This window comes from Pleurodeles waltl, chromosome 6, assembly GCF_031143425.1.
Source record: "Pleurodeles waltl isolate 20211129_DDA chromosome 6, aPleWal1.hap1.20221129, whole genome shotgun sequence".
Classification (NCBI taxonomy): Eukaryota; Metazoa; Chordata; class Amphibia; order Caudata; family Salamandridae; genus Pleurodeles; species Pleurodeles waltl.
The window spans coordinates 1,523,969,740-1,523,990,239 of NC_090445.1; the positions used below are offsets into that span (position 1 = coordinate 1,523,969,740).

At 44.5% G+C, this 20,500-nt stretch overlaps 1 protein-coding gene across 5 annotated transcripts in view; it reads left to right on the forward strand.

Annotated features, from left to right (window-relative positions):
• DVL1 (dishevelled segment polarity protein 1) overlaps positions 1–20,500 on the forward strand; it is a 523,691-nt gene that overhangs the window by 329,981 nt on the left and 173,210 nt on the right. For all 5 annotated transcript variants that reach the window (XM_069241071.1, XM_069241067.1, XM_069241072.1 and 2 more), the window contains exon 4: positions 16,068–16,180. In XM_069241071.1, coding sequence (XP_069097172.1) covers positions 16,068–16,180 — 113 coding nt within the window. The remainder of the gene's footprint in view (positions 1–16,067; positions 16,181–20,500) is intronic.

A 20,500-nucleotide genomic window follows, 5' to 3' on the forward strand; every position in this document is an offset into this window, starting at 1 on the left:
TAGTGCCATGAACTTTGTCCCAAGGTTCCATGCATCTAAAAGAACTACGCAGTGGGTCCTTGTCTCAGGAGTACAGGAGTGCTTGCTTCTGCCTCCCAGCTCCATCCCTCCTCATCCCAGTTGAGGCCCTGGACGTCAAACGGAAAACCACCCCCGCTGGTCAAGGCTCTGGAAGGGCAATAGCAACAGAAGGTCCTCTTGGATGTCACTCTGAAAGCAGCAGGGTGCAACACATTCTATTCAACAACAACGGCCCCCTAATACGCTCCATGAAACACCTCCCATCCTGTGGATTTCGTTTGATCCTATGTAAATTAGCTGCTGAAGAGCAGAGCAGCTGTACAATATGAATTATAGGTGTTTTCAGACAGAAATGTGCATTTCCTTGGGAAGTACTATCAATGATACAGGCAGAATATTTATTGTGCATCATAACCACTTTAAACACACAGGAAAACTGGAATCCAACTCCACCAGCATCTTTTCGCCCCGGATTAAATATAGGATGAGAATTTGGTTTTGATTTAATTTTTCAATTAAAATGTCACAAAATATATGGTGCATTACATTTCTACAGAGCAGTTGATATATTCTGCTAACTGAATATGCACTGTAAATTACGCAATATAGTTTTAGAGACATTTGGGTCAACCTGTCCTTCGCTTCGGCTTCAACATCTGTACCCTGGGCAGCCTCAAAAGTATCCATACAGAGGAAGCTGACTGAACTTAGAGAGTAAAACGTGCACACCTTTAAACAGTGCCTGTGGCTTAGCCTGGTCAGTAGACAGCAGCAACAGTAGACTCCAATATACCAGATGTCCAGAGCAAAAAGACAAGAGGGATACACTTCAACTATGATTTCGTTCACTAGGATTGGCAAATAGGTTCATTGCACCGCACATCTGAGAGGAGTGGGAGTGTCAGGTGGTTCATGAGTTTTCAACATTGAATGGTGCTATGGACAGTGCTATTATGTGACGGTTGCATGTCGAAGTGTATTTAGGACTTTCTGAGAAGAAAAAACGAAGCATTTTTGCCAGAAAGTGTCAAGACTATTGCATCCTGGGGCAATATGGCGTTAAATCCATTTAATGCTAGTCTAGTCAACACTGTTGAGCATTCCCAATACAATACCCTCAGCTAGAGAAAAATGTCAAAAGGAATTGCCGCTTGCTACTTAAGCTACTGAAAGGAGAAATTAGCTATTGTTGATCTGTTTGCAATGCAAAATATTTCCTAAGGCATCTAGAAATTGGGACATCCTCCTATTCATTGTACTGCTCTCAAATATCCCTAGTTTACGTGGCATAAAATTGCCTGAGCTACTAAGTGAACTCATAGAACTCTCAATGTAAATGTTTTGATGGATTGTAAAGAGTCAAAATCATGCTGCTTGGTTCAGATCCCCTCAGGTTGCAACGGCCACTTCACACCAGCCCTCACATTGCTCCATAGTCTTCCAAGCAAAAGCATCACAATTGAAGACTTTTGTTATAGTCTAAAAGTCCCGCCTCCCAGGCTGTGCTGCAGACTATTTAACTAAAGTCTTCCAGCCATAGTATAAAAATAAACACTGACTGCAGTCCCTCTCATCCTCCCGGGCATACAGTCTCTCAATATTTCATACATGAATTCACCCTCTGGAACACCCTTCCACTCTTCCTGCGACTTAAACGAACTTCCTAAAGTTCAGAATAGGCGTCAAACTCACTTCTCCTCTCTGGCAAAGGAAGTGTATCACTCCGAAGAGACACATCCAGCAATAGTCCTATCGGTCCAGCTGGATTTAGATGTCAGGTATGGACTCTGACTCTGCCAAAGATGCCTCTGAATTGCACACTTAACCCTGTATCCTTCCTTGCAGCACCCCACAGCCCCAAAGTATGCAACCCTTCCCAAAAGACCTAAACATAAGAGAATATGCAACCAACGTGAAGACACATATCAGCAGAGGGATACCCCCCAGGTCATTCTTATTTCCTAAACTAGGTCCTATCTTGACCTTTCCCTTTAAATTACTCCCAGCACAAATATTAGCCTGTGCACTCCAAGAGGCTTTCAGTGAATGTTGCACTGTGATGGGGTTCTGATTAGAGGGGTTGGCTTGTTTTCTTGCCTTAAGGAACCCCATTAAAAACGGGGCACCGCACACCTCTGCTATTCCACAGTCCACTAATTGTGTCAGAAGAACAAGCACAATCCTGGTGGCCTATTAGTCAGTGTCTCTACCAGAATAACAACACAGGCAAAAGCTCAAAGACTTGCACATTTTCATTTTTTATCTTGAGGCTGGGGGTAATTTCATCATCTGGATTGAGTGCTGCTATTATAAGTGAAGACAAATGTTTAAAAAAATATTCATCAATCAAACACATTGTGCCTGGTTTGGGACTCATTTGTGTGATGCTCTTGACACATTTTGATAGTAAGGACGTTCTAAGGGTGGTTAATGCCTAATATTCCTAATGTTATGGCCAGTAAGGAAATAGGGTACAATTTAGACCCTTACCTACAGAGGAAAAAAGTTAGGTGTATCTGAGATCATTTACACACTCAAAAGCCATTGTGGGGTATTTTACCCCAGAATCTGCTGCCTCTAGGTTTACGCAGCTCCACCACTCACCGAACACTGACTGCTGTGGTCAGTTTTGGACATCGGACAGCATAGGAAGCTTTGCGTGTTGTTGGCCTGCGTTTAGACATCCAGACGGCCATGTTGTCGTGGCTGTGCTTTAATGCGTTTGATTAACGAGGGTGGTTTCTTGCTGCAGGGCATCAAGGCAGTGCCTGCTCAGAAGTACAGGCCCTTGCGGTGTGTGCAGCGAGGTGATCCACAGTTGATGTGGTTTCACAGGGCGCCGAACCGTGTCTTCTCCTTGTCTCACGTGGATTAGGTTTCAGAGTTGATTTAGTTGTTTGCAGGTGCATGTCTTTTTCTTCTTAACTTGAGATGTGTGCAGTTATTAAATGATCCACACATCCTGCCCGGCGCAATTGGGAAAGACAGATGCAGCTCTGTATCGAGGTAGAGGGTGAAAGTGCTCCTGTACATTCTGCAGCCTTTCCTTTGCTGGGTGAAACGTAATGTAAAAGCGAAGTTTTGGAAAGTTTAGAACGTGGGTACCTTCATGTCAGGAACCATCGACCTCAAAACTCACAATGAAGTGGAAAAAGCAGACCCTCCTCCCAAGGAAGGAGTGTGTAGAGCTTTCCAAATCCCCACAAAGGAGAGTGCAGGGTAAGAATGACACAGACCCTCCACACCCAAAACGCCTGCACCGCTTCTTGTTGAAAAGAGAACACTGCTCTGGCGTTGTAAGCGCATAACTGGACTTTTCTGGCCACATAAATTGCTGAACCCTGCCGCATAATTTGGTCCTCTTTGCCACATAATTCCAGTGGCCCTGCAGCAAAAAATGAAAATATTGCTAGTAATAATTCACGCTCTGCAGCACACAGGTATATTTTTTGTGAGAGTGCAAAATAAATTGATCTGCCCTTTGAGTGTGTTGGAAACAGCAGAAAAGAGTCCGCGAAGGTTCTTGATCTACAGAATTGCAACAATTATAAGGGGTTGAATAACACATTAATTCCAGTCGGTGACCTGACTCTCAAGAAAAATCGATCATAAACAGGAAAATGATGTGAAAACTAAAGCTGATTTTGGAAAGCAATGATGTTCATTTAAAATGCATTTAATAGGGAGAGAGGAAGACGTGGGAAAACACTTGGGAATATTAAATCAAAGAGCTGTCCGAAAACTATAAAGCCGTAAGTAAACTCATGCATCAACACAGATTAATAGACAGAAGCCTACAGTGTGACTACGACAAAGCAGAGCTGACTGACCCTAGGGGCAGAGCTGTTACATCGAAGAGTGAAGTCTGGATGCTGTGGCAGCTTGTTCAAGTTTTCTTCGTTCCCAAATTAGCAGGATGACCAAGATGCCTTTGCGTTAAACTAACGCCAACCGACACTCTCTCCTATACAAGGCCACCCCATGAGGCGGCTCGCAGGGCGGACGATGTCACGAAGCACTTGAGTTTAAGTATACAAGAAGCAAGAGTCACATCTTCCCCTGTCAACCAGCGATACAGCACAGACAGTTAAGAAAATTAGGCCCTCATTATGTAATTGGTGGTAATGACCGCCTACCGCCGCTGCGACGGCCGCCAAAACACGTCGCCGCAGCTACCTACTGTCCGCCATATTATGACCGTAGCCGGAATTCCGCCAGAAGGTTGGCGGAATTCCGGCTGCGGTTATGGCAGCGGACGGTGGTAAGGTGGGGCTGCTTCCAGCAGCAGTGCCACACCAGTGGACCGCCCCAGACCGTATCATGATCCGTGATACGGCCTGGCGGTGTTCTGCTGGCGGACCCCCTGCTAGCAGGTAAGTCGGGTGCTACATCAGGGGAGGTGGGGTGTTGTGGTTGGGGGGGTGTATGTTTGTGTATGCGTGCTTGCGAGTGTCTGGTGTGTGTGCATGAATGGGTGTGAGTGTGCATGTATGTTGTGTTGTGTGACTGCATGCGTTTCTTGTATGTATGTCGGTGTGTGTGGGTGTGTGTGTGAATGTATGTATGCATGCGTGGGTGAATGTGGGTATGAGCGTTTGTATATGTGTGTATGTTGGTGCGTGAATGTGCGTGTATGTCGTGAGTGGGTTGGGAGGGGGAGGGGAAAGGGAGGTAAGACTCTGGGGAGGCGGCGGGGGAGACCCCTATCAGTGTCAGGGAAGGAATTCCCTGGCACTGATAGTGCCTACTGCCATGGCTTTCGTGGTGGTAAAAAAGCCACGAAAACCATGGCGGTAGGCGGGGTCATAATCCCGCGGGTGGGACAGTGACGGCCGCCTGGCTGAAGACTGAAGTCTCCAGCCCGGTGGCTTTTACCGCCCTGGCAGACGAGCCAAACCGCGAATGTCATATTTTGGGGAAAGGTACCGCCAGCCTGTTGGCAGTACCATTCTCCAAAATACCGCCGTCCACAGGGTCGTAATGAGGGCCTTAGACTAATAGAAAATAAAGGTGCAGTTGAATAAGGCTCAATTAAAGAAAGGTATACTTACAACTACCACACAAATACTAATCAGCTAGCGTTGTAGAGTGACAGATGCATGGCGGGGCTCTGCAAAAATCTATCTGTGTTTTGGGCAATGATGTGTTCTAGATGTTGTGAATCTGGCCAATAAGGAGCATGTCTGAGAACGCCTATTGGATAGGGTGAATGCAACAGCAGAAGTTAGCAGCTCGGAGCAGCAACTCTGCGAAGATGACTAAGCGCCAACAAGCAAGGAGAGAGCAGAAAGAAAAAAGTAGTGCGCAGAAAGGAAGCTTATGGCCAATCACGACAGCATCCATGTACCAGGGACAGTCTCCAGGGCTGGAACAAAGGCGGGAAAATGTAAAGTATTTACAAGCATTTACCAAACGAACCAAAGGAAGTCTGAAAAGCATGCCAAAGAACGAATGAAAGTCATGCGTGTGAGATGAGCGTGGTTAAAGCCTACAGAATAGAATACAACTTGTTGAGAGAGCAGTGCATGCGTGCTGCGGGTCGACCTAAACTGCCAGGGCTTCAGTGGTTTACGAAATAGGGTCTCTGTCAGACTGAGGCAAAGGTACAGAGGGAGGGAGTTCCATAATTTCAGTGCCAAACGTTTAAAGGAACACCATCCCTGCCTGGCATGATGAATCCACAGTATCTGTGCCACTCTGGGATCAGCAGAGCTCAGGGATCTCAACAGACAGCAAAGCGCTTTGCATTGGACGCGTTTAGACACAGGCAGCCATTGAAGGTCCCTCAGCTGAGTATTTAGAAATGTGGCCCAGGAGATGTGCAGCTGCATTCTGGATCATTTGGAGTCGTTGATTCCCGTATATATCCCAGGATATTGCCAATTGCATCTTCCAGGCACAATATCATTAATGCTTGGAAAATTATCCTTTGAGTGAACAAAGCCAAGAGCCAAAGAAACTTCCTGAGGTACCTCAAGGTGCCAAAGCAACAGTTAATCAGAGTGTTGGTTTGATGGTCAAGTCTCAGTTCCATGTCCAGCCACATCCCCAAGTTCTTCACTACCTTTTTAGCCCCAGCAAGGGACCTTATACCTGTGGTGACCAGGGAGGACCCCACATGCCCAGCTTGTATCCCATCCACCACAATTTCTGTTTTTTTACCTTTTTGTTACCATTGAGTTTGAGTCGGTTAACCTCCATCCGATGGGCAAAAGCCTCTAGACAATGTTTGAGTTGAGTGGTACTCTTTTCTGAGCCTTGTCAGGGAACCACTGCATAAGTATCATCCACAGGGGAAGTTATGGAAAGCTATAGGATTCCACTTTGTCCTCTAAAAGACAGTCAGAAATGTTAAAAAGCATAGGTTTCAAAGAAGGGCATTGCTCTCGCCACGGCTAATAGAGCATGTTGTAGACAATTGTGGTTTTGAAGCAAACTGGAAAGATCGATGCTCCAGGAAGGAAGAAAGCCAACGAAGAGCTATACCAGTAATCCCACAGCTCTCAAGTCTCTTGAGGAGATCGAGGTGGGAAACTGTGTCAAAGGCAGCACTGAAGTTCAAAAGCATGAGTGCCGCAGTCCCATCTGTATTCAATGTCTCATTGTGGTCATCCATGTCGCACAGGAGTACAGACTCTGCACTGTGGACCTGTTGAAAAGGCGATTGGGGCACATGCTGGAGGTTGCTGGATTTCAGATAATCTGACCTTGTGTATTAATATGTTTTTCTAGTATTTTAGCCTGGAAAGGTAAAAGAGAGATGGACAGGTAGCTTTCCAACTTAGATGCATGTTTTCATACCTGGGGGAAGGAAGCAGATGTAATAGATAGATGAAGGTGCTTCAGTAACATAGGCGTTAGAACGGGGCAGCCATTTTGGGGGTTAGGGAGTTATAGGATCTGATGGAGAGCCCGATTTAACTGAAGTTAGGAGTATCTCGAGCTGGCTCTTATCTAAAGGCTCAAAAGCCAGGAGCTGAAATTCCTTTTAAGGAAGGCCAGGATCAGTCACACTGAGAGACTGTGCCTCGGATAAATATTTTCAATTTTGTTGAGAATAAAGTTGACCAGTTCATTGCATGTGTTCTTAAATATAGTTTGACTGGGTTGGGTAGTTTGACCGAATCCAGTACTATGGGAAAGACTGGTACAGACAATCTCCAAAACTAGAAGGGAACACACCTCTTCCCCAACTCTTCCAATGAAGGATTGTACAGGCCTCATTCATGACAGAATGACACAGACCACCTTCCAAGACCAGGAAACGCAGACCTCTTCACAGTGAAAGAAAGGACGTACTGCAGGAAGGGAGAGCACGGACCTCCAAAGGAAAAAGCAGAACAGATCATTGTCCAAAGAAAGAACAGTGCAGACCTTCTCCAAAGGCCTGAAAAGCGCTGCCCACCTCCCAAGGAAAGAAGAGCACATCCCTAAACCCAATAATGGAATAACAGGAGCACTGCTCAAGAAAACAAATACAGAAATATTCTCCCAAGAAAAGAACACAGACCGTCTACCAAGGAAAGATGAGCACTGCACAAGCTTCCCACTAAGGCCAGAAGAGTACAGACTTCCTTCCAAAGAGAGAAGCGCACAGACCATATCCCCAGGCAGGAAAGGACCAAGGAAAAAGAGCAGCTACTTCATCCACTTTGAATGTGATGGGAACGCATGAAATTTAACAAACCATCCACCAAATCAACCAAAGGAGAGACTCCCACAAGAAACAACTTTGTTTCTTTACCTCTTTTCAGCAAATCCAATCCCTTCTGATGCCAAAGAATATTGAATTTTACTTTTACTTTTCAGAAACGGGGATAGGTAAAAACAACTGAAAGCTCAGGCTGTGCAACAACCTGCAGCCAAATAGAAACTAAAGAAATCTTCATGAACCATTGAAATGCCATTAATGTTTGTACAAGGATTTAGATTTTGTTGTCTTTCAGAGAAATGTATACATGGAGTTCAGTGTCTAACCAGCCACTTGCACCCAAGTGCAGGAAACACACAATTTCAGTAACTAGGTGGGTGTTTAGTGACAGTGGATATTAAGAGAATAATAAGTACGCATGTAGCACTTAAAATTGTGGATTTAGTTGCTGGATAGTTCTTACCACAAAAAAATACCCCTTCGCCATCGACATTCTTGCTGCAACAGTGAAATGGACGCAGTGACCTGCGGTTCTCCTGAGTAAGAAAAAGGGATAAAACAGCAGAGAGATAAAGAGTACTGTATCAGCAGAGACATTATGCAAATTGGGAAAGGAGATATACATATAGGTGAGATGGGGAAAGATATAAAGTGGAAAAGAAAAAGTATGGTAGCCAAGATAGTTACAGAGAGGAAGAACTATTTGTAAAGTGTAAGACTAAGGTAGAGAAATAACTAGAGATAGGGAGAAGAACATCCTGAGAGAGAAAGGTGTATGCAGTGCACAGAGCGATAAGGCAAAGAGAGTGGGGATAACTAGAAAGAAGGGTGATTTAGAGAGACAGACTTGAGGTTGCTCCAGTCATTCTGAGAGTGATGTGGTGATAGCGAAAACAAGAGGTACTGAGGAAGGAGCAATGTTACGGGAGAGGTGAATCAGTGTGTATTGTGAAGTAAAGACAGAGAGCGAGGTGGAGAAGTGTAGTTGTAAATGAATGGCGAGAGGGGCATTGAGAGTAGGAGGTGGAGTAGATATGAGGTGGAGAGAGAAATGAGGCAGTGAAAGGTGAGGTACGGAGTGCTGAGTTTGAGAGATGTGCAGTGCAGAGAGGGGAAGACAGCAATAGAGACGAGTGAACAGGAAAGATGTGGGTATGACAGATGGGATGTAGGCGGAAAGATACTGGGAGGTGAGACAGAACAGAGCTGTGAGATGCATGGAGAAGAGAGGAAAGCAGAGGCGAAGGGGTGGGATGGGATGGGATGGGACGGCATGGGCGGGAAAGGGAAGGGAAGAGATGGGGGAGGGGAGTGGAGGGTGAAGGCAGGGAGGGGTGGGAGGAGATAACATACCAATAAAGAAAGTAAGCATCCCTCCTCCTAATCAGACAACAGTGTGCAGACATCCTGTGCAGAGCTCTCTGTACATGCTCCACATTTCGTGTGCTCATAACCCAGCACCCATCACAGAGTACTAAGCCTGGAATTGCATGAATTTTCAAATATATAGGTGTGAAATCTTCATCAAGGTTGGGCATAACATTTTGTCAAAAGAGAAACATTCAAAAGTTGCTACTGGGAACATTTTGGCAGCAGTGCATATTCTCCAGGTTATCACAGAGAGAAGTCAATGGTAGCAACTTTGTGGTTCCCATAGATTTTGGAGGCCTTTTAATGTAGTACCATAAGAACCAGAACATTCTGGAGTTTTGTTTGTGCGGGGACTGAAACCCCGGTGCAAAGAATCAGCCACAAAATGTGAACAGCACCAGTTCTAAATGCACGAAATATGCTTCTGCAAAACAGGGTGAAAATGAACCCTATTTGGCATTGTGCAAAAAAATAATGGCCAGCCTTAGGGCCTTATTTAAAGTTTGGCGAATGGGATACTTTGTCACATACGCAGTAGATGTCCTGTTAGCCATATTACAAGTGCTGGGCTATCCTATGGCACTTGTAATATGGTAGATGGGATATCAGACAGGTTTGTTGTGGAGTTCCCACTCGACAACCACTAAATAAGCCCCCTAATCTTCACATCATCTGTGCTAGCTAAAGGGTGCATTTGTACATCGGGCAATCATTGCTACCTGAGACCCCAGTGACCCTCCTTTTGGCAAACCAAGAATGAAGTTATTTTATTCTGGCATCAGTTGAGGAAGCTGTTTGTTTTTCCAATCCTTCTACATTGTCCAGGAATGGATGATGTTATTGACCAGCTACAGGTTATCAGTGCTGATCAATAGTCGCTCTTTGATCCATTGTAGGGGTCTAAAAGTGGAAGAGACTGATCAGAGGGGGCAGGAGCTGGAAGAGATGACAGCAGCTCTCTGTGATGTTGAATGTAGATGCCACAAAGACCCAAGTTCTAAGTCTACGCAGAATAAAAGTTAAGGAATGTGGACTAAAGGTTAGTGTGTAACAGAGCATCTGAATACTAATTTTGAAAAACCATAACCCTCAATGGGCATATTGAGACTACATGCGAGTGAGCAGGTATGCTATTATGGGATTCACTCTCAGTCAGTGAGACCTGAGAATGCCAGCATTGGTAATTGGTGCCTGATCCCGCTATCAGAGTGTAAGCGAAAGCATAAGATAATGCTGTATCACTGATGAGATGTGCTTCATCTAAACAGTGGTCCCTTATTTCTTATAGGGATATTTACACATTGTCCCAACGATGCACGCATTGTGAACACAAGATCACATCCAATCTTGCAACTCTTACATAAAGTCATCATGATAGATCATTGAGGTATTTTCCAACACGTTCTCATACTAAGGGCTAATTTGAAGTCTAGTGTGAAACTCTTGTCTCTGTTTGTTATTTTCATCCTTTCCAGTTCCTGAACAGTGATGCTAGTTAGTTGTAGCTGAAATAGATATAAGAGCTATCTTAGATTTATACTTTGTGTATTAATATACTACAAAGAATCACAGTTTTAACGATATTTACCTTATAATGTATGTCAAAATTAGAGTAACAGCGGGCCACAGAGGTTTCAGTGTACAGGAGAGATACAATAATAAAGGTAAATCAATATATTCTAACGCTAATTTGGTAAACTACAAGTGGCCCCGTTGTATCTGCATTTAAAAAGACCGTCCATCTTCTACTTTAATTCCTGGTTAGAGATTTTCACAGATATCATCGTATATTGTGGCTTACATTAAACAGTCCAGCATCCCGTTGAACTTCAATGTCCTTCCATTGGTGGTTACATTCATTTAGTGAATACAAGTTTAGGAACGGCCCTGATGAAGGTGGCCTCTATTTAAGGGGATCTCCGAAACGTGCGTAGGCCTTTGGTTCCTTCTATGGTTATGAAGTATTGTATAAGAATTTTGTCATATTGGATTTTACACCAATTTTTGTTTGTATACATGTATATAAATTTATAACTTATTACATTATATGTATTTTGTCAAAAACAAGTTATTTTGCATATAATATGACTGTATGCATGTGGTATGAGTGATGTTATATGTTGTTTGTTTTATAATATATCAGAGAAGATTTAATAAAATATGGATGAGATCATTGTATCCTTTGATGTTATGGGATTTATCATTACAGAAGTTGTCACATTATTATAGTTTTGGATTGGACATATAGCCATGAAACCTTTACTGTTGACATACATTATAAGGTAAATATCGTTAAAAGTGTGATTCTATGTAGTATATTAATACACAAAGTATAATTCTAAGGTAGCTCTTATGTCTATTTCAGCTGTAGCTTTCAATTCCCTGGGTGACCTACCACATTAGTTTCAGGGACCCTCTTCTTGCGTAGATTTGCTAGTTGGTTGTGTCATTGGTGACACTTGCAACATCTACGGGTTTCCTTGCGAATATTTAGTTAGGGTCTATTTGAAAACTATTCAAAGAAGGATTAATTTCAGAACCAAACCCATTACCTAGCCTGACGATTGTGGCTGATCTGGAATATGCTTACCTCTCTAGCAAAAACATTGCTTTCACACCAGCTAGAAACCTGCATTCTTTAAACCTACTTCCTCAATCTGGCCCTTCTTCAAGATTTATAAGAAACTGAAAAAATGCTTTTCAGTGGGAGCTGTGCAATCATTTCCTGCTTCATCCCAGAACTCTCTGCTTCTTCCCCACTTTCAGATATGACCTGAAAACATTTATTTTCTTCTGTCTGTTGCTTTTCTCTCTAAGTGTTCATCATTTCCTTTGCCTGCAAACAATTCACAGTACTTGCATTATACGACTCATAAACAATAAAACACATGCATGGCAGTAACACAAATCGTGATTTTAGGACCTCATATATCTTTCTACAGCAGCCTTTGGTTTTTGTGGCCATAGGCAATTTTTGTTTTGTTTTACAGTTTTATGTAGTGCAAACCTGACATGAAGTATCAGAGCACTTTATTTGTTTTTTTGCAGTTTTATATGGCTTCAACTCAATATAAAGGTATTTCCGCGCTTTACATGAGCACCGGTTACATTACACAAAAACCCATTCATTTTTGGTTGCAAGGGGAGATTAACTGATTTGCCCAGATTCACAGGTTGTTGAATCGGCGCTGAGACTTGAACCGTGCTCCTCAACTCCAAAATTGGCAGCTCTTACCCTTACGCCACATCCTCTCCCCTTGGGTTATTTGTCTGGTGCGTGTTGGGACAGTCTGGGAATAATTCACTTTTTTTTATATAGCGCTTGGTAATACAAGTTCTGCCATTTCATAGCGCTGCAGAGCATGTGCGATTCTTAACAAATTCGCTATCATTCATTTGCATCGACTTTGCAGAGATGAAGAGGTGAAAAAGCTATGTCAGGATTGTAATCTGTGACATTGTCGTTCTGTCCAGACCTCTGCATTGGGTGCGATACCAAACTGACTTAAGTAGAGCTTAACACTAGGTGATAGAACATGCTGTTAAAAACCTCCGGAGGATCACTAACCAAGTACATAGGTTAGATCTAGGCAAGAAGACGAAAGGTGTTGTCTCCAAAATGGTGGAAAAAGGAGTTGTGGAGTTGTGACTCCAGACCCAAGCACTTCCCAGCCTTAAGCTTGAGAGCAAAAAACATCTAGACTTTGGATGTAAATTGGGCCTCTCCAAATAGAGTTCAGTTAGCGCATATGTGATATAAAGGTATTACAGCGCTTTACATGAGCACCAGTTACATTACACATTCATTTTTGGTAGCAAGGGAATTAAGTGATTTGCCCAGAATCACAGGATGGTGAGCCTGCCCCGAGGCTGGAACCGTGTTTCCCAACTCCAAAGTTGTCAGCCACACCCTTTCCTCTATGGTTCTTTGTCTGATGCGTGTTGGGGCAGTCTGGCAATAACTTGTTTTTCTTAATGTAGCGCTTGGTAATACAGGTTCTGCCATTTCATAGCGCTGCAAAGCAGGTGCCATTCTTAACAAAGTCACTATAATTCATTTGCATCGACCTTGCAGAGATGAACAGGTGAAAAAGCTATGTTAGAATTGTAATCTGTGACATTCTCTTTCTGTCAAGAGCACTGCAATGGGTGCATTAACCAACTGACTTTGAATAGAGCTTAACACTAGGCGATAGTGCGTTTGCTTGAAAACCTTGGGAGGGTCACCAATCAAGCACTTAGGTTAGTTCTAGGCAAGAAGATGGCGAAAGTGTTGTCTCCAAAATGGTTGAAAAAGAATTGTGATTCCTAACGCAAGCACTTCACAGCCTCAAGCTTGATAGCAAAAAACATCTAGCCTTTGGATGTAAATTGAGCCTCTTCAAATAGAATTCAGTTAGCGCAAATTCAATACAAAGGTATTACAGTGCTTTACATAAACACTGGTTACGTTACACAAGAACACGTTCATTTTTGGTAGCAAGGGGAGATTAAGGGGGTTATTCCAACTTTGGAGGAAGTGGTAATCCGTCCCAAAAGTGGCGGTAAAGTGACGGATATACCACCAGCCGTATTACGAGTCCATTATATCCTATGGAACTCGTAATACGGCTGGTGGTAAATCCGTCACATTTAGGACGGATTAGCACCTCCTCCAAAGTTGGAATAACCCCCTAAGTGATTTGCCCAGAATCACAGAATATTGAGCCGTGGAACCATGTTCCCCAGCTCCAAAGTCGGCAACTCTGGCCCTTACGTCACATCCTCTTCCCTAGGGTTCTTTGTCTAGTGCGTATTGAGGCAGTCTGGGAATAACTTGTGTTTTTTAAATATAGCACTTGGTAATACAGGTTCTACCATTTCATAGCACTGCAAAACAGGTGCCATTCTTAACAAAATCTCTATAATTCATTTGCAGTTAAACTGCCTCTTCTGCTAATCTCTTTGTATACAGTCAATGTTTTTAAAAGTTAGGCTGGTATTACCAATGCAGAGGAATAATTCCTTTAAAAATATGGCTGCCATCTCTTCCTTGCTCCTGACTCTTTTGACCCCCTCATTCTCTGGGTTAAATGCACAAAGGTGCCTCTTTGTTGCTTGTTTGTTGCTATGAAAGTTTTAGTAAACACTCTAGAAAGGGTTGCATCTCTAGGGTATCACAGCCAGTCTGTAGGAATGAGGCAAAACACTCCCAAGATGGAGGCCTTGTTGTGTCCTCTCTCCCGCAGCGACAGGCCTGGGAGGGTTGCTGTGGCACCTGGCATACAGCCCCTACACTCCAAACCAAAACACCTAGGTAAAAGACATTGAGGGTCATTCTGACCCTGGCGGCCGGTGGCCGCCAGGGCCACCGACCACGGGAGCACCGCCGACAGGCTGGCGGTGCTCCAATGAGCATTCTGACCGCGGCGGTTCAGCCGCGGTCAGAAGCGGAAAGTCAGCGGTCTCCCGCTGACTTTCCGCTGCTCATTGGAATCCTCCATGGCTGCGGAGCGCGCTCCGCAGCCATGAGGATTCTGACCCCCCCTACCGCCATCCAGTTCATGGCGGGAAAGCCGCCATGAACAGGATGGCGGTAGGGGGGGTCGCGGGGCCCCTGGGGGCCCCTGCCGTGCCCATGCCAATGGCATGGGCACGGCAGGGGCCCCCGTAAGAGGGCCCCAAAATGTATTTCACTGTCTGCCTTGCAGACAGTGAAATACGCGACGGGTGCAGTAGCACCCGTCGCACCTTCCCACTCCGCCGGCTCGATTACGAGCCGGCATCCTCGTGGGAAGGTCGTTTTCCCCCTGGGCTGGCGGGCGGTTTAACTGGAACCGCCCGCCAGCCCAGGGGAAAACTCGTAATACCCGCCGCGGTCTTTTGACCGCGGCGCGGTAATTTGGAGGGCGGGATCCTGGCGGGCGGCCTCCGCCGCCCGCCAGGGTCATAATGAGGCCCATTGTCATTTACAACGCAAATAGCTCTAACTTTCACAAATACGCAGCCTGTTGCCAAACCTTCGTCATTGTGTCCAAAAAGGATGCAAGACTGCACTTTGTAGTCAAATATAGAACCAATTGCCAAAACCTCCACCACAACTTCTGAAGTAATGTGTGATGTAGCAATCTCCACAACTTCACTGTTCTGATAGTGTTGATGACCTGTGGATGATGACATTTGCCCCGGGAATTCATCACTGACAGACGAAAAGAGTAGGAGCCTACATGCCCTGACAGAAGTGGAACCTGGGGGCTAGGCTTGCTATTACCAGCAGATCCTCGTGCCGATGTCCTTGCTGATGACCACTTATAAGATGTTTGGCCCATGTGGTACATCAGTGGACACAATCCAAACCAAAGCAACATGCTTGGGTGGGGCAGAGCTGGTAGGGTCAGCTGTGTCATGCAGAGAAATGCACAAACTCAGTACTGCAGTTGCAACACGTCCCTGTACAAAGGATAAATCTTCCCCACCTGCGAGTAAAGTTGGTCAAAATCAAGTTAGGGAAAACTAGTAAAGATGTGTGATGAAGTATGATTGTGAGCTTATTTGACCTTTCCCCTAATATGCATTATCATCCCTAGCTGTTTACAATATATTCAGTCATTCTAATGTATTTGATTCATAGACAAATACCATATAATAAATAGTAACAGTGAAATACCAACTATTCAGATTGCATACTGATTTCTGGGTTGTGGGTGTTGTTTGATGTTTGTATCTGATTCCTCAAATCGGCAGAAATTCAAAATGGCGCACAGACGAAGGGCTTTGCTTGCTTGCACCAGGGTTTTAGTTATGGTGCCAATTACTTGTAGTATAAGAGTGCCGGACAGTGTTAAATATGTTTACACATAGCGGATGAGAATCACAGAAAAAATATATTCACACCACCCTGCCCTTTGCAGACCTTTATTAAGGGTGTTTACCTCATGATAAGTGTCCAAACAGAAGGTGTGGTTATACTTTTAATGTTGCTGTCCTCTTCTTGGGCTGAGCTCTTGTAAAGCTGTGTATCTCACTCTCTCCCTTTCACTCACAGCCCCAATGCGGCCAGCAGCCGGGATGGACTGGACAATGAGACGGGCACGGATTCCGTGATCAGTCATCGACGGGAGCGGCACCGGCGGCGGAACCGAGATGGGCAGGATGACGGTAACTTGTAGCCCCAATACACGGCATACACTTTTTTTAACACCAGTTTATTTCAATTATTGAGTGGTTGGTAATGGTGTGCTTTAGTTGTGTTAGTCTGGATCTGTATTGCATCCATGGTATTTGTAAATCCCAAAGTGTAAGTACATAGGAAATTTACCACATCATCAACTACACACCACAAAAAGTCCCACCAGCCCAACAAAGCCGTTATCGAAGGATCCCCACAAGTATTATTACGCAACAAGAAGTTGTAGTTGTGCAATTTTTCATAGGATATGTAAGCCCCGCGCACCATTCCCCCTTGTTACTGGTCTTATCTCTGGCTTCTAACAATGTACTTTACTTACCACAGCATTGAGATTAATGATTATTGACCCCTTACTGATCCATATGTTTTTTTAAAAAGTGAAACAGTCCCTCTCGCAAATGATCTGAGCCCTAACCTGCACGTGCTACATACACTCGGCGTTCTCATTTACAGATCTATGAGCTGCTGATGTTTGAAGGGGAAGGCGGGATCATGCAACCATGAAGTCAAAGATACTATGAATTCAAAATGTTACTTGTAAACCTTTGGTGAGGTTGTTGCAAAAATGGATAGCAGGAAGAGAAACATAAAAACAGACGACCCATAATATAATTTTCACTTGTCTATCAAAATGATAAATTGTTCCCGGGCTCAGTTTCCAATCGGCTTTCATCACTCAACAGGTGGCGTTCAGGTGAGTTCAGTGTAGAGAGATAGTCACTCAGCACCTTCCGCACCCACCTCACACCTGAAACCATTTTCCCTTCTTCCTTCAAGAGACGGCTCGTTCTGAACCTTGGGTGGTCTTTTTGTGTTTAGAAGTGATTTTACTATCCTTTGACCTTTATGTGAATATGGAAGAGGGAAAGTATTGTCTGTACGTCACAAGGGTAAACTGTTTACAGCCCTTCATGGATTTCCCAGTCAATGGCTTGCCATGAAAGGCGGGTTCTCTCGGAGTGCTGTGCTTTCAGTAAATGTGCACAGATCTTGCATATTTCCCATTGAGGAGGAAAGTCTTAGAAGGTTGTTTGTGCATGGAGTGACGGAATTCTGCACCAGGGCACAGTTGGAAGATGCTTGCAGCTGGGCAGCGTGAGCAAAGCATGTTTCTAGACAAAGTCGGGACGCTTGCACTGCGTTAGATTGAGGAAACTCACACTTGGGCAGGTGAGTTAAGCTTGCCCTGGGACAGAGGAACTAAGCTTGCTCTGGGGTAAAGCTTGCAATGGGACAAAGTGAAAGCTGCGTGCACCTGGGCAGGTTTAGGGACTCATGTACCAAAGGAAATTGAGGAAAGATTAAACCAGGGCAGAGTGAGGGAAGCTTGCACATGGGCCAAGTAAGTTAAGCATGCACCATGTTAGAGTTAGAGACGCTTGCACATGGTCAAAGTGAAGTTACCTTGCACCAGGCCAGAAGAAAATCATTTTGCTGTCTGAGAGAGTGGAGTAATCTTGCACGGGGGAAGAGTAAGGAAAGAGTGCACCAGGATAGAAGAGGCGACTCTTACAGAATCTGATAGACTCAGGCTTTGGCGTACGGCAGAGTAAGAGAAAATGTCACCAGGGCCGTGAGTTAATTTTTTAAGCTACATTATGTGGGAAGCTTGCTTTGGGCATAGTGAATGAAATTTGCAGTTTGATGAACGATTTAAGCTTACACCAAGTCTGAATGATACAAGCATTTTCCTAAACAGAGTAAAGGAAGCTTGCACCTGTGCTGAGGGAAGGAGACTTGAACCGAACAGAGTGAAGTGAAGCTTGCTTTGCCATATAGAGGGAAGAGGAAGTTTGCACTTAACGAAGTTAGTGAATTAAAAGTTACATTGGGGTACAGTAAGCATAGCTTGTACCGGTGCAGATCGAGAAAATCTTACAGAGCGACAGAGTTACCAAATTTCACAGTGGGGAAGAGCGAGGAAAGTTATTCCAGGACAAGGATAGGGAATCTTAAAATGAGACAGGACCAATTAAGCTTCTGCTTGGGCAGAGTAAGGGACCCTTGCACCGGTTCAGGATGTGAATCTTCGTTGCAAATGTGAAGGACTCTGGAAACAGAGCCGAGTGACAGAAGCATTTTCCGTGCCAAAGTGAGGGAACCGTATCAGGGCCCGTGTGGGAGAAGCTTGCTCTGTGGCTGAGTGGCCCACACAAGCACCTGGGCAGTGTGAAGGAAGCACGCTGTAGGGCAGAAAGAAGTGTTCCTATACCAGGGGCAGACAAGTGAAGCTTGCACCTGGGCAAACTGTGGAAAGCCTGCATCAGTGTGTTGTGCCTGAAAATAAAATATTACCATAACATTGTGGTTAAAATGTTGTGACAGCAAAACTGCTGCAAAAAAAACACAAATGATGGACGGAATGCAGAACTAATCAAACATTCACCCCCAGTCACAGATCTGGGTTTAATCCATCAATTCGTTTGCTCATCATGCCACCCCAGTTTGGACTCAGCCATATGCAAATCACTCTTGACCCTGTTCTCCATGGGAACAGTCCAGCCCGAACTGCCAGGCCAGGTCCTCCCTGGACCGGAAACAAGCATCCTGGTACCAGTTTCAGGGTATCACCCTTCATCAGCCATGCTAGCTTGAATCCAGTGGCACAGTGAGCCCGGGACCCATCTCATTTTTCAACTATCTTTGATATTTCTTGTGACAAGGTAATAGGTGCTGTGGACCATTCTGCTGATGTTGACTTAAGTAACTCAATTAAGGTAGCTGATCTTATTTTAGCAATTAATAACTCTCCAGGCAAGAAAACCCCATATCCAGATCGGATTCCGATAGATGTTTTTAAATCTAACGTCCAGCTCTGGGGACCCTTAGTTACTAGGGTGCTGAGATGTGCTATCTGTGGCCCGCTAGTTCATACGTGGGAGGAGGCCACGGTTGTGCAAATCTTTAAGAAGGAGGAGAAGAGGCACCCTCAATGCTATTGCCCAATTTGACTTTTGGATAGTACGATTAGGATCCTGGGAAGAGTCATATTGGCGAAATTGGAAGGCTGGGTGGCTGAGAACTGTGGGCTTTCAGACCTTCAGTTTGGATTTCACCCAAGTGTTGGCACAGTTGATCAGGCCCTCAATTTGTCACGGATATCACAAAAGCATACCAAAGGAAAAAAGGGGAGTGTGCATCTTGCCTTTATGGACTTGACTTGCACTTTTGATTGTGTGGACAGTTCCTGGCTATAGGGAATGATGTTTCAGTTGGGCATAGATAGCGCTTTGTTTCCTTACTCCAAAGGTTAGATGAGAATACTACAGCAAGAGTTCGCTATTCAAGATAGGGTGACATTTCTGAAGGCTTTCCAACAGTTTCTGGGTAAGAAAGGGCTGTGTCCTTATGGCATTTTTTTCCTGATTTATATTAATAGACTTGAAGATTATTTAATAAGGATGAAGGCTGATATTCCTAAATTTGGTTCGCAGAAACTCCAGTCCTACTCTACATTGATGACGCTGTCTTAATAGCCCGAACAGCGACCTCAGCGTCTGTTGGATGCCTTTCATTAATTTATGGGTAAATTAGGCAATCAGTCAACCGTACTAAGTCACTTATATTGAAATGTGGACCCAAATTAACTAAGTCAAGGAAGTTTTTACTTGAAGGGGAGGAATTAAGAAACCCCCTCATTTTACATATTTAGTTGCCCTAAATGGGAAGGATATGCTAAGGTGTGTTTCCAGTGCTCACTGTGCCACTTGATTGAAGCTAGCCTGGTTTATGAGGGGTGTTACCCCAAAACCGGTCCCAGGATGCTTGTTTCTGGTCCAGGGAGGACCAGACCTAGCAGTTCGGGCTGGACTGTACCCATGGGGAGCAGGGTCAAGACTGATTTGAATATTGCTGGGTCCAAACTAGGGCACTGTGGTGAGTAAAGAAATGACAGATTAAACACAGATCTGTGATTGGGGTTGAATGTTTGCATTGTTCAGTATTCTGTCCATCATCTGTTCTTTTTGCTTTTTTTGCCCTAAGTAGGAAGGGTATGCCCAGATGTGGGTCCTGTGCTCACTGTGCAAGTGGATAAAAGGTAGCCTGGCCGATGAGGGGTGATACCCTGATTCTGGTCGCAGGTTGCTTATTTCCGGTCCAAGGAAGACCTGGCTTGGCAGTTCAGGTTGTACTGTACCCACGAGAAGTAGGTTTAAGACTGATTTGTGTATGGCCAGGTCCAAACTGGGGTGGAGAGCAAAAGAATGATGGATTAAACCCATATCTGTGAATGGTAGTGAATGTTTGCATTGTTCAGTATTCTATTCATCATCTGTTCCTTTTTGCTT